Source organism: Leucoraja erinacea, chromosome 29 (genome assembly GCF_028641065.1).
Source record: "Leucoraja erinacea ecotype New England chromosome 29, Leri_hhj_1, whole genome shotgun sequence".
Classification (NCBI taxonomy): domain Eukaryota; kingdom Metazoa; phylum Chordata; class Chondrichthyes; order Rajiformes; family Rajidae; genus Leucoraja; species Leucoraja erinaceus.
This window is the reverse complement of record NC_073405.1, coordinates 12,155,194-12,169,116: the sequence shown is the minus strand read 5'-3', so window position 1 is coordinate 12,169,116 and position 13,923 is coordinate 12,155,194. Positions and strand designations below refer to the sequence as shown.

The window sequence follows — 13,923 nt, the reverse complement described above, 5'->3', positions numbered from 1 at the left end:
ATTATGCATGAACACAATGAAATCAAACTCAAGTTAAACAGATACAGCAAAGGGGAAGATACAGAGTGCAGATTATAGTTCTCAGCGTTGCAGCGCATCAGTTCCAGAAACAAACTCTGATGTCACCAGTGGGGTGGAGGTGAATCGGACAGTACCCAAGCTTATGGAAGGACTGTACCGAAGTTGATAACAGAGGTGGGGGGGGGGGGGGGGGGGGAGCTGTTCCTGAGTCTGGTGGTGTGCGGACTCTGGTGGTGTACTTTAATGTGAGAAAGGCAATATTTGAAGGAGATGTGTGAGCCAAGTTTTATTGCACTGTGTGAGACAACGTGATGGTGCCTGAAATGTGCTTTTGGTACGATTATGGCATTTAATAAGCTTTTAGATAGGCACATGGATATGCAGGGAATGGAGGGATATGGATCATTTATGTACAGTACAAGCAGAGGAGTTTAATTCAACTTGACATCATGTTCAGCACAGACATTGTGGGCCGAAGAGCCTGTTCCCATGCAGTTCTGTTCTGCGTTCAATCTTCTCGTATACAGAATACTGAAACACATTTTGAACATGACCTACACCGTATTAATAACAGATTTTGCAGTTGTGATCAGGGTTTGAACCACTGTGCTATATTTAGCTTAAGAGTCATAGAGTCACGCAGCAGGAAACGAGCCCTTTGGCCCAACTCATCCATGCCAACCATTATGCCCATTTGCTAGTCCCATTTTCCCTTTTTCCTTCCTTCTCCCCCTCCCCCCATCAGTCTGAAGAAGCGTTTCGGCCCGAAACGTCGCTTATTTCCTTTGCTCCATAGATGCTGCTGCACCCGCTGAGTTTCTCCAGCAATTTTGTGTACCTTCGATCTTCCAGCATCTGCAGTTCCTTCTTGAATACTGCTAGTCCCATTTGCCTGTTTTGACCCATATCCTTTCCCATCCATGTACATGTCCAAATATCTTTTAAATGTTGTTATTGTACCTGCCACGGTGCCCCACACATCTCCTTTAAACTGTCCCTTTCGCCTTAAAGCTAAACCCTCCAGTCTTTGACATTTACACCCTGCGAAAAAGGTTCTGAATGTCCACCCTATCTATGCCTCTCATAATTTTAGATACTTCTATCAGATCTCCCCTTAGCCTCTGGCCCATATTTTTCCAAAGAGTCACTCAGCGGGTCGGGAAACTTCTTCAGTATAAAACAACATCTGCATTTCCTTTCTGCACACCATTTTTTCCAAACTCTCCTGTTAGCTAATACCTTCTAATCCAGACTGCATTCTGGAAAACATCTTCTGTACCCTCTTCAAAGCCTCTACACCCTTCCTGTAATGGGGTGACCAGAACTGCACACAATACTCCAAATGTGGCCTTACCAAAGTCTTATAAAGCTGCAGCATGACTTTCTGCCCATCATCAAAGCACTCTGCACCTATTTCAGGTCGACCTGGCAGCCTTCAACTCCTAGTCTTCCAAAATTTCCAATTGCCTTTAAGGTAAAATCTTTTCATGTCTTTGCCACCCTTTCATGTATTTTTCTGTTCTTGACTGTCTCACTGCTTCTTTTGAACTTAGTTCCTCCTAACATCATCTCTTATAGAAATGTTTTGCCTATTCATTGATTGCCTGCAGGCACTGAGGACTATTTCTGTGCAATTTCTTCCTTGAATTAATTTTTCACCCTTCCTCAAGACTGACATTAAAGTTTAACTTGCTGACCACATTTTCTCAGCCTCTCCATTCTACCGATGTCTCCGTTCAACCAAGTGTCCAATTTTGTCTTTTCTGTAGAAACAAGAAACTGCAGATGCTGGTTTACACACAAAGTGCTGGAGTAACTCAACGAGCCAGGCAGCATCTTTGGAGCCTTCCTCCAACATTCCTTTCTTTGGCTTCACAATTGGCCACTCGACAATCAATCTGTCTCACACCTTCTGCTTTTATCTCTGGACTTTGTTCTAACAATCTGCTTATCAAACCCTCCCCCTCACAGATGTGTCCACTTATTACCATGCTTTATCCTGCCAGTTTTCTCTCTCAGCTTTCTCCCCCCCCCCCTTCTCTCCCCCGTCCCCCCCTCCCCCCCCCCGTCCCCTCCCCTCTCCCCCCTCCTCTCCCCTCCCCCTCTCCTCTCCCCCCTCCCTCCCCCTCTCCCCCTCTCTCTCCCCCTCTCCCCCTCTCCCCTCCCCCCTCCCCTCCCCCCCCCCCCCCCCCCTCCCCCCCCCCCTCCCCCCCCCCTCCCCCTCCCCCCCTCCCCCCCCCCCCCTCCCCCTACAATCAGGCTGAAGAAAGGGTTCCGATTGAAAACGATCATGTTCCCCACAGATGCTGCCTGACCCGCTGAGTTGCTCCAGCATTTTGTATCCTTTTGGGTTGTTTTTCCATTTTGCTTCTGATGCACCTCTGGGATTCTTTTTAATTTTATGTCATGGATATGCTAGCTTTTATTGATGTGGTTGTAAAATTACTCCTATTTTCTTTTGATTCAGATTGTAAGATTGAATGTCACACATATGTGACCACAGAACCTTTAGTGTTTATAGATGCTACATAAATGTCTAGTCCTTGCTATTTTTGTAGATAAAATGGTTCCAGGATGCATGCCAATTAAAATTCGGTCACATTTATCACATTTTTTTTTCACCATCACTATGGCCACCCTTTCTGTTTTGATTTTGAGACTAATCATCTTTGTGGCACAGAGGCGCAGCTGGTAGAGCTGCTGCCTCACACTGCCAGAGACCTGGGTTCAATCGCGACCTCAGGTGCGGACTTATCAGCTAGAGAGCGATCCTGACCTCCCATCTCCCTCATTGGAGACCTCGGAACTCTCTTTAATTGGACTTCCTCTTGCACCGAATGTTGTACCCTTTATTCTTTATCCTTTATCTGTGCACTTTGGACGGCTTGATTGTAATCTTGCACAGTATTTTTGACAGGATAGCAACCAAACAAAGCTTCTCACCATGGTACTGGTGACAATAATAAACTAAACTAAGACTGTGTGACTTTGCGCGTGCTCCCTGTGACTGCATGGGTTTCCTCAGGGTGCTCTGGTTTCCTCCCACATCTCAAAGACGTGTAGGAAGGAACTGCAGATGCTGGTTTGCACCGAAGATAGACACAAAATGCTGGAATAACTCAGCAGGACGGGCAGCATCTCTGGATAGAAGGAATGGGTGACGTTTCGGGTCGAGACCCTTCTTCAGAGTAATTGGCCTATGTAAATTGCCTCAAGTGTGTAGGCAGCAGATGCAAAAGTGGGATAGTCACATCGAACGAGTGTGAACCTGCGATCATTGATGGGCATGGACTTGGTGGGCCAGAAGACATTTTCACCGCACTGTATCTCTCAATCAAAATGTTTTAAATGTTATTACTCTTTTTAATCATAAAACTGATCATTTAAAATTGAAGTGCATAAAAATCACAATTTAAAAAAAACGTGAAAATCTAGATTAGTTTAGAGATGCAGCATGGAATCAGATCCTTCCCAGGATTGAACCAGGGTCTCTGGTGCTGTCAAGTCAAGTTTATTCGTCACATGCACATACGAGATGTGCAGTGAAATGAAAGTGGCAATGTTCGCGGACTTTGTGCAAAAAGACAAACAAACAAACAACCAAACAAACTATAAACACAATCATAAACACACACATATTATTTTACATATTGAATATTGGAAGGAAAAACGTTTACAGTCCGAATGGCCTCTGGGAAGAAACTCCTTCTCAACCTCTCCGCTCTCACTGCATGGCAACGGAGGCGTTTGCCTGACCGTAGCAGCTGGAACAGTCCGTTGCATGGGTGGAAGGGGTCTCCCATGATTGTATTTGCTCTGGAGTTGCACCTCCTGATGTATAGTTCCTGCAGGGGGGCGAGTGAAGTTCCCATAGTGCGTTCGGCTGAACGCACTACTCCCTGCAGAGCCTTCTTGTCCTGGGCAGAGCAATTCCCAAACCAGATGGTAATATTTCCAGACAAGATGCTTTCCACAGCCGCTGAGTAGAAGCACTCGAGGATCCTCGGAGACACTCTGAATTTCCTCAATTGCCTGAGGTGGTAAAGGCGCTGCCTTGCCTTACTCATGAGTGCTGCGGCGTGTGATGTCCATGTCATATCCTCAGAGCTGTGGACTCCCAAATATTTAAAACAGCTCAGCCTATCCACAGTATCCCCATTTATCCTCAATGGAGTGTACGTCCTCGGATGATGTGCCCTCTTAAGTCCACGATCAGCTCCTTAGTTTTTTTGATGTACAAGAGGAGGCTGTTGTCCTGGCACCAGAGTGCTAGATCAGCCACCTCCTCCCGGTAGGCCTTCTCATCGTTGCCTGAGATCAGGCTGAGATCGTTGTCTGAGATCAGGCAGCAGCTCTACCAGCTGCAGTCTAGATTTTACCATTTTAGCGGTGCTGGTACACCGATCTGTCACAATAAGAAGCTTTGTCTATATTAATGTCAAACCCACATGGTATCTATCCTCTATATATCTTCAAATGGCAGCTTTTAAATTCATTGACAATGCCTTTTGATCCAAGAATACAAAGCACTTAATTTACAAGGTAAGGAAATAGTGAAACAAGATGTTTCAACAGATTTTTTTCAGCTATTGCATCTGACCAATATCGTAGCTGATTACAAAATAAATTGGCGTCCAATTTTGTGTTCTTAGATGACTAAATGATGCATTTAAATAAATAGTGTTTTTTTGTTGTTATCGTGTGTTCTTGCTGAGTGCGTGGTTGGGTGCCATGCTGGCTGTTTGCACAAATTTTTTATTAACTCGTATACCAACAAAAATTATAATTAGCTCAGAGATTTTGAGTCTTCCTGGATACTGGAGCGTTCCATTGCCTATGAGCCTTTGTGTTTTATTTTGTTGCTGTGCAGATGCTATTTTTAGAGGGTCTGTACAAAGTCACCGTGACACATGACAGCTTGTCTATCTTTGCCACTGACCACGTTGACAGCAGAAAACTATCAAACCTAGAGTGAACTTTAGGAAACATGATAGAAATTTGGACTGAATAATTTTACCCTCGAACTTAAAAGAAAGAATAGCTCCAGGAATGCTGAGAAACACTTTTTTTAGTTCAGTTTAGAGATACAGAGCAGCAACAGGCCTTTCGGCCCACCGAGTAGTCACCGACAAGCGATTCCCGCACGTTAATACTATCCTAAACACACCAAGGACAATTTACATTGATACCAAGCCAATTAACCTACAAACCTGTACGTCTTTGGAGTGTGGGAGGAAACCGAAGATCTCGGCGAAAACCCACACGGCCACGGGAAGAACATAAAAACTCCGTAAAGACAGCACACGTGGTCGGAATTGAATCCGGGTCTCTGGCACTGTAAGCGCTGTAAGGCAGCAACTCTACTGCTGCGCCGTCGTGTCGCCTTTATCTTAGGGCGGCACATTGGTGTTGTGGTAGAGTTGCTGCCTTACAGCAGCAGAGATCCGGGTTTGATCCCGACCTCGGCTGCAGTTTATATGGGTTTTTGCACGTTCTCCCCGTGACAGTGTGGGTTTTCTCCAAGTGCTCCGCTTTCCTACCACACTCCAAAGACATCCAGGTTTATATGTTAATTCGCTTCTGCAAATTGTCCCTAGTGTCAAGAATAGAACTAGTGTGTGGGTGATCGTGGTTGATGTGGACTCGGTGGGCTGAAGGGCCTGTCGCCACGCTGCTACCAGAGTAGCTGTCTCACAGTGCCAGAGGCCCAAGTTTGATTCTGACCTCGAGTGCTAATTGTGTGGATGTTGCACTCTACCTGTGACCACGTAGGTTTCCTCTGGGTGCTCCAGTTTCCTCCCACAGCCCCCAAAGACTTGGTATGTTTGTAGGTTAATTAGCCTCTGTAAATTGCTCCTGGTGTGTAAGAAATGGATGAGATAATATAAACTAGGTGTCAATGGATGGCATGGGCTCGGAGGGCCGAAGGGCCTGTTTCCATGTTGTTCTTTCAATTCAGTTCAAATCAATTTCACTATAGTCCTTGTTCTGTAATAAAAGTGCCAATGAGCAAATTACTAACTGGCAAAGCTGTTTATGCACAAAAGCTCCACCAATGTTGTTGATGGAGTCTGTTGTAGAGAGATTTAGTAAAGAGTCTGTTGTAAAGAGATGTAGGATATTAATTTAAGAATCTACATTTTTTATTGCTGTGTATTCCTGAAGAATGTTACACCACAATACTAGTCGTGGAATAGTTTTTGTGGTGTATACAATTTCATGACTTTTAGTTTGTGTTCTTTAAGCAATCTTTGGCCTGACACTTTAATATGTTACAGTTGCACAAGACGTTGGTGAGGCCACACTAGATGTATCATAGACACAATGAACTGCAGATTACAAAAACGAACACAAAAGTGCTGGTATAACTCAGCAGGTCAAGCAGCATTTCTGGAGGATATGGATAGGTGATGTTTTGAGCGGGGGCCTTTCTTCAAATTCAGAGAGTATTGTGTTCAGTTTTGGTCAACCTGCATTAGGAAGAATGTCATTAAACTGGATAGAGTACAGAGAAGACTTAAGAGGATGTCACCAGAAATAGAGAACCTGAGCTATAGGGAGAGATTGGGCAGGCTAGGCCTTTATTCCTTTGAGATAGAAGGCTGAGGTGTGATCTTATAGAGGTGTATAAAATCATGAGGGGTATAGTTAGGGTGAATACACAGAGCCTTTTTACTCTCTCTACATCAATGCCATTAAGAGTCTACTAATTGTTTACCTTCATCTTATATTCAACCTCCCAAAGCATGAATTGCTCTGGTTTACAATACAAAGGCACACTACCATTTCAGAGTCAATTAGGAAGAAGTGATAGATCACTGATTATGAAAAGAAAAAGTCATCTTGAAGAGCAAATGTGTTTGACATCGTAAATCAATCAGAAATAACCTTGTATTAAGCCACTTATTCAGGTTTGCATGGACCGAATGCACATTTGATTTGATAATCCCACTCCATAGAAAAACAAGTCTGATCTACAGAAGGTAGATAAATAATTTTTATTTCTTCATTTATGAGACAGCAGCCAGTTAAACATTGCCAGATGCAGATCGTGGTCTGCACATGCAGGGACTAATTTGTTTTGATAACTAATGTGTTACTGTGCAAGATCCTAAATGGACATTATGTACTTCAAACGAGCATTGACATTAATGCACAGAGAAGGATGCAGTAAAGATGGGGTTCCCAACCTTTTTCGCCCTGTTTACCCCTAGCAACTTTAATAGCACATAAGAGTATTATTTCACTTATTTATGAACAACTAATGATGAACAGATACCAGAACACATAATAATAATAATAATAATCTTATTTATATAGCACATTTTTAGTCAACTTGCATTGACCCCAAAGTGCTTCACATAATTACATTACATTACACACAGGCAAAGGTGGGTGAAGTGTCTTGCCCCAAGGACACAACGACAGTATGCACTCCAAGCGGGATTCGAACCAGCTACCTTCCGGTCGCCAGCCGAACACTTAGCCCATTGTGCCATCTGTCGTCCCGACACAGTCAGTCAATGAGAAAAAAAATGTACAAATCCAGAATCAACAAATACCTGGGGGTAAATTTACCCCAGGTTGGGAACCCTTGCAGTAAAGGATCACACCTGCCAGATATCCCTTGCACTCACTGTGAACCAAAGGGAAAGGAAATGCCTGTAAATTTTGACTCAGGTGCTGACTTGCTCCAAGAATGAGCAAGGGTGGTAGAGTGGATCAACAAGTCGAGCTGCTGCCTCACAGCGCCAGAGACCCAGGTTTGATCCTGACCTCTTGTGCTCTTTATCTGGGATTTGCACGTTCTCCCTGCGACTGCCTAGGTTTTGCACAGATGCTCTGGTTTCCTCACGCATCCCAAAGACGTGCGGGTTGATAGGTTATTTATCCTCTGTGAATTCCCTTGCGTGTGTAAGGAGTTGATGAGAATGTTGGATAACATAGAACTGGTGTGAACTGTTGATGGATGATCAGCGTGGACTCGATGGGCCGAAGGGCCTATTTCTATGCTGTTTCTCTAAACTAAATTAAGCAAAGCTCTTGTGAGTGTTGGACTTGGGCAGATGGTTGAAAATCAGGGACCTTGCACTCATGAAATCTGACTGGCTCTGAACAGCACTAAGCTGGAAGCAGCTGCATTTTAAAATGATTTCACGCAAGGTAATAATATTGTTATCAGTCCAAAATAATAAGTTACAGTGATCAGGCCATCAGATTGATGTTGCATTTGGTCCCCATCCTTTGCTTTGAACTTGTAACTGAATTGATAGACTTGGGCACTTGTACGACCAGCTCCTGTGTTGTTGTTCTTTTTTAATATGTAAAAGAAGGAACCAAAATATCTCCTGTTGCTTATAATCACAAAAGACTGCACATACGAAGAGAGAGTATCAGCTTGGATATGTTTTATTGTGGTGGCCTACACTGCTAGCTGCTGGTAACTGATCAATGTTTTTGAAACCGTTTGCACTAACTTTTCATGCTAAGGTTTTCCAATGAAATAAAACGTTCCAATCGATTCAGGAACATGAATAGAATAAGATATTTTTTTAAATAACCAGTTATTTCAAAGTCCCTTTGCATTAATGGTAGATGAATAGCTAGTCGGAATCTCCCATTTTAATATAATCCAGAATTAAGTCCAAGACCAAGCTCATCATCTGTACTGCAATTTTCACACGGCTATGCACGTTTCTTCTTGAAATTTTATTTCTCAGGGTAAATGCACAGAAGCTTTTACCCAGAGTAGGGGAATCACCAACTAGAGGGCATACTGTAGGTTTAAGGTGAGAGGGGCAAGATTTAATAGGAATGTGAAGGGCAACTTTTTCCACACAGAAATTAGTGGATCAAATGGAACAAGCCGTCAGAAGAAGTAGTTGAGCCAGGTACAATTTAACACAATTTAAAGGACATTTAGACAGGTACGTGGATAGAAAGGTTTAGAGGGATATGGACCAAACACGGGTAAATGGGACTAGCTTAGATGGGACATCCTGGTTGGCTTAATGACACTTTCCCTACAATAATGTGATCAAAACTAAACACAGTATTTCAAGTGCAGCCTCACCGCATTGTACAACATTGTGTTCCAACTTCTAGGTACAATTCCCTGACTGTTGAAGGTCAGCGTGCCAAAAGCCTTCTTAACCACCCTATCTACCTGGGATGCCGCCTTTGGGGAACAATGTAGTCGCACCTCTGGGTCCCTTTGCTCTACAACACTCCCCAGGGTCCTGCCATGCACTATGAAGCCCTGGTTTAACCTCTCAAAATATAACACCTCACACTTATCTGAATTAAACTCCATTTGCCATTTATCAGCCCACCTGGCCAACTGTTCAAAATCCGGCCTCAATTCTTGATTACCACCCTCGCTGCCTCCGATACAAACCTATTTTAGTGTCATCTGCAAACATACAAATCTTACTAATTGTGGCTTGCAGACAGGAAGGATGACAAATTTAATTCACTGGAGGATATTAATGAATTAATCTAGTAGTTTCCTAGCTGCCGAACTTTTGTTATATAAATTCCAGAATTTATTTCTGTATTTAAATGTCAATTCCCCAGCTGTCAAGGTAGGATTTGAACAGGTGCCTCTGGAGTTGCTGCCAGACAGCACCCAAGGTCAGGATTGAACCTGGGTTTCTGGCGCTGTGAGGTAGCAGCTCTACCATCAGTGGACCGCCCCCGATTTTGTTCCAAATTGGCCCATCACAAATCAGAGTGGAAGAAACCTGCCGATGAGATCCAGTTGACTTTGGATTGTTTTCTCTGGAATGTCGGAGATTGAGAGGAGACCTGATAGAAGTATATGAAATCACGAGAAGCATAGATAGGGTAAACATTCAGAACCTTTGTCCCAGAGTGGAAATGTCAAAAACTAGCTTTGTGGTGAGAGATGTTTAAAGGAGATGTGTGGGGCAACTGTTTTTTTACACAAATGGTAGTGGGTGCCTGGAGCGTGCTGCTGGGGCTGGTGGTGGAGGCAGATACAATGGTGGAATTTAAGAGGCTTTTAGATAGGCAAATGGATATGGAGGGATATAGATCATATGCAGACGAAGAGATTAGTTTATCTTGGCATCATGTTCGGCACAGACAATGTAGGCCGAAGGGCCTGTTCCTGTTCTTTACTGTTTTAAGTTCTAATATTTCATGTCAATGCTCTTCATCATAATAAAATAATGAGCTGTGTTTATAAATGTGTGATCATGTATTGGAGCTTTGTAGTGGAGGCAAAATAGCAATTTGCGGTTAGATTTTGCTTAGGATAGTGTTGCCCAATGTTGAGAATACATTTTATTTTTTTTAGAAATATGTAAACTTTAAAGGAACTAAGCATTAGTTTAGTTTAGTTTGGAGATACAGTACGGAAACAGGCCCTTCAGCCCACCGAGTCCACACCGACCAGTGACTCAAAGCTGCAGGAATCCCAAGGGGCCTATTTCCATGCTGTATCTCAAAAGTCCAAAAGTCTAAAGTGTACAGGGAAAAGTTTTTGTTTGCATGCTACCCAGTCAAAGAAAAGACCACACATAAATACAATCAAGCTATCTACAGTGTACAGATAAAGGATAAAGGGTAAATAAAAATTTAAAGGCTTATTGCGATTGTAATGTGTGGTAGCAGATCCTCTGCTGAGACCAGCATGCAAAGAGTCGTCTAGCTTCAGCACCATCTTGGTGGGGCTGTCCCATAGACAAAGTCCAATGTCCACGATGGGGTTGAGGTGAATTGGACAATACCCTAGCTGCTGGAAATACCATTCAGAAGACTGATAACAGAGAGGTAGAATCATGTCCTGAGTCTGGTAGTGCACGCATGCAATCTTCTGTGACTTTTGTTTGATGGGAGCAGGGAGAGGAAAGAATGACCGGGCTGGGAAAGGTCTTTGATTATGTTTGCTGCTGTCCTGGTGCAGCATGAAGGCAATGGTGGGAGACTGGTCTGGGTGATGGACTCAGCTACATCTACAACTCTCTGCAATTTATTGTAGTCTTGGGAAGAGCTGTTTACATATCTCTCAGATTAGCTCATTGTTCTTACCACCCAACCCTCATTGTTCTTGCCACTTCTCTGTGCAACCTGCAGCAGACCCGTTTCTTCCCTCGTCTGGTTGGCTTGAAACGCAGCCTCAGTTTCTCTCTCCACAGATGCTGCATGATCCTCTACCCTTTAATGTCGGACTTTTTTTATCCATCAGACCTTGTCAACAAATAAAACATCTTCTCAGCTTTGGAAGATTCTATCTTAAGCCAAATGTAACTATTGCACATGTTTAGCATGTTTAAAAACATGTTTAAAGGTATCATATCAATAAAGTTAGGACAGCACAGTGGCAAAACTGGTAAAGCTGCTGCCTCACACATATAAATCTGTGCTCTTTTCCATTTATCTTGATTGTTACTCCTGGGTTAGAGTTGCTGTCTTATAGCGAAATGACTATCATGTCTGACTCCCCCACCATTGCAGTATTTTCCATTCCAAACCAATCAACTGTATAAACTGTGGCCTCACTGCACCAGTCATGGGTTCAATCCTGACCATGGGAGCTGTCTTTGTGGAGTTTGCACATTCACCCTGAGACCACTTGGGTTTCCTCCGGGTGCTCCAGTTTCCTCCCAGGTGCAGATTTGTAAATCAATTGGCCTCTGTAAATTGCCACTAGCCTGTATATACAGGACACGAATGTGGGACGACATAGAATCAGTGTATACAGGTGATCAATACGGACTTGATGGGCCAAAGGGTCTTTTTCCACCTTGTTTCTTTCAATCAATCAATCAATCAAAAACAAAGCAAGTTTTTGTATCCTGATGCAAAGTAGTTGATCTGAAAGCAGAAGCTGCCTAACCTGCTGAGTGTTTCCAGCATCACCTGGTTTTGTTTCAGATTTTCAGCATCTGCAGTTTTTAACTTTTTGATGAGGAAAGGACTGTTGGGAGATGAGACTTTTCCAGCTCTGAGAGAAATGGACACTCTTATTAAACTTCACATTGTATTTTGTTGCTATATTCAGACGCCTTCCATGCTGTAACAATTTTGTGATTCCGAGATTTTTTTTCATAAAACCATACGATTATAATAAATGCACTGGCAGTGGATTGTAGTAGATAAAATTATGAGACCACAGAAACGTTAGAGAGTTTGGACCTTTTTTGCAGGGTGTAAATGTGAAAGGGTAGAGGGCGTAGCTTTAAGGTGAGAGGGGTCAAGTTTACAGGAGATGTGTGAGGCAAGTTTTTTATTTATTTATTTATTTTTTAAATATTTTAATTTTATTAGAAGTACAATCGTATGGCACCAAAGTGCCTAATATATCTTTTCATAATACATTTTATGTACAGCTTCTTATTTTTTTTAAATTATAATAAAGAAGAATAAGAAAAATAAATTAGATAATAAAGGATAGAACGTGAGATATATAGTGTGTGAAAAAGCAAAAAAAAAGAATGAAAGAAGAAAGTTGAAGAAAAGAAAATAGGAAAAAGAGAGTAAGAAATAAAAAAAAGAAGTAAAGAGATCATTATTTATAATCTTGACCATCCCTCGTCCAGTCCTGAAACAGTTACCTTTTACAATTGTGTTGCACCATATGATTCCAAAAAGACGACAATTGGAGACCAACTCGTTATGAATTGGTCTGATTTATCTATTAGGAGGAATACTTTTTTACACAGATGTTGGCGGGAGCCTGGGACACGCTGCCAGAGGTGGTGGTGGTGATGGAAGATGATATGACAGTGGCATTTGGATAGGAGCCTGGATATGTGGGGAAAGGGAGGGATTATGGATCACGTTCAAGCAGATGAGAGTTAATCTTAGCAACATGGCCGGCAGGGACATGGCGGGCCAAAGCCAAAGGGCTTGTTTCTGTGCTGTACTCCTCTGTGTTCTGTGTTCAGAGTTATTTACCACCTCCTCTGAAACTTTGTGATCTCTTTCACCAGGATGAATTCCATCCATTCATCGAGGCACTTCTCCCGCACGTCCGTGCGTTTGCCTACACATGGTTCAACCTGCAAGCTCGGAAACGAAAGTACTTCAAGAAGCACGAGAAGCGGATGACAAAGGATGAGGAGAGAGCGGTGAAGGACGAGTTATTGAGCGAGAAAGCGGAGGTGAAGCAAAAGTGGGCCTCGAGGCTACTGGCCAAACTGCGCAAGGACATCCGTCCAGAGTACCGTGAGGATTTTGTGCTGACCATCACTGGGAAGAAGGCTCCCTGCTGTGTTCTCTCAAATCCGGACCAGAAAGGCAAAATAAGACGCATAGATTGTTTACGGCAAGCGGATAAAGTTTGGAGGTTGGATCTGGTGATGGTGATCCTGTTTAAAGGGATCCCTTTGGAAAGTACTGATGGAGAGCGTCTGGTGAAGTCCCAACAGTGTAGTCACCCCATGCTGTGCGTTCAGCCCCATCACATAAGTGTTTCAGTTAAGGAACTTGATTTATACTTGGCATACTTTGTGCAAGAAAGAGGTAAGTGATTTCATGATCCCTTTTGAAAGTTTGACTTATCCCACTTCCCCTTCTCCCACTGCAGTCTATTGAAAGCTTGCAAAGTTTCTTTGTGCAGAGGCGTTGTGTTTTGAAATGTTGATCCCAGTTATTTGGCACATTACACTTAATAAACACGCATCATGCAGTGCAGGTGGCGTGATGTTCATATGTAATGATGGAAATAATGGGGCAAGCACAATCCCATATCTAAACCAAAGCCAATAGACCTTGTGCTAACATACTGTTTGATTGTATCAATAACTGGATGGAGAAATGCCTCATTTTTAATGAAAGGTAGTTTGGCTGCAAATGTTTAGATCTTGCAGGTCAGTCAGTTAACGTGTCTTTCAATGTTTTACTCCATGTCCGTTTGTACACTTTAAAACTGCT

The 13,923-nt window shown here is 43.0% G+C and overlaps 1 protein-coding gene across 5 annotated transcripts in view; it reads left to right on the top strand.

Moving 5' to 3' along the window:
- Window positions 1-13,923, top strand: part of nfic (nuclear factor I/C) — a 436,656-nt gene that overhangs the window by 144,171 nt on the left and 278,562 nt on the right. For all 5 annotated transcript variants that reach the window (XM_055658628.1, XM_055658629.1, XM_055658624.1 and 2 more), the window contains exon 2: window positions 12,981-13,512. In XM_055658628.1, coding sequence (XP_055514603.1) covers window positions 12,981-13,512 — 532 coding nt within the window. The remainder of the gene's footprint in view (window positions 1-12,980; window positions 13,513-13,923) is intronic.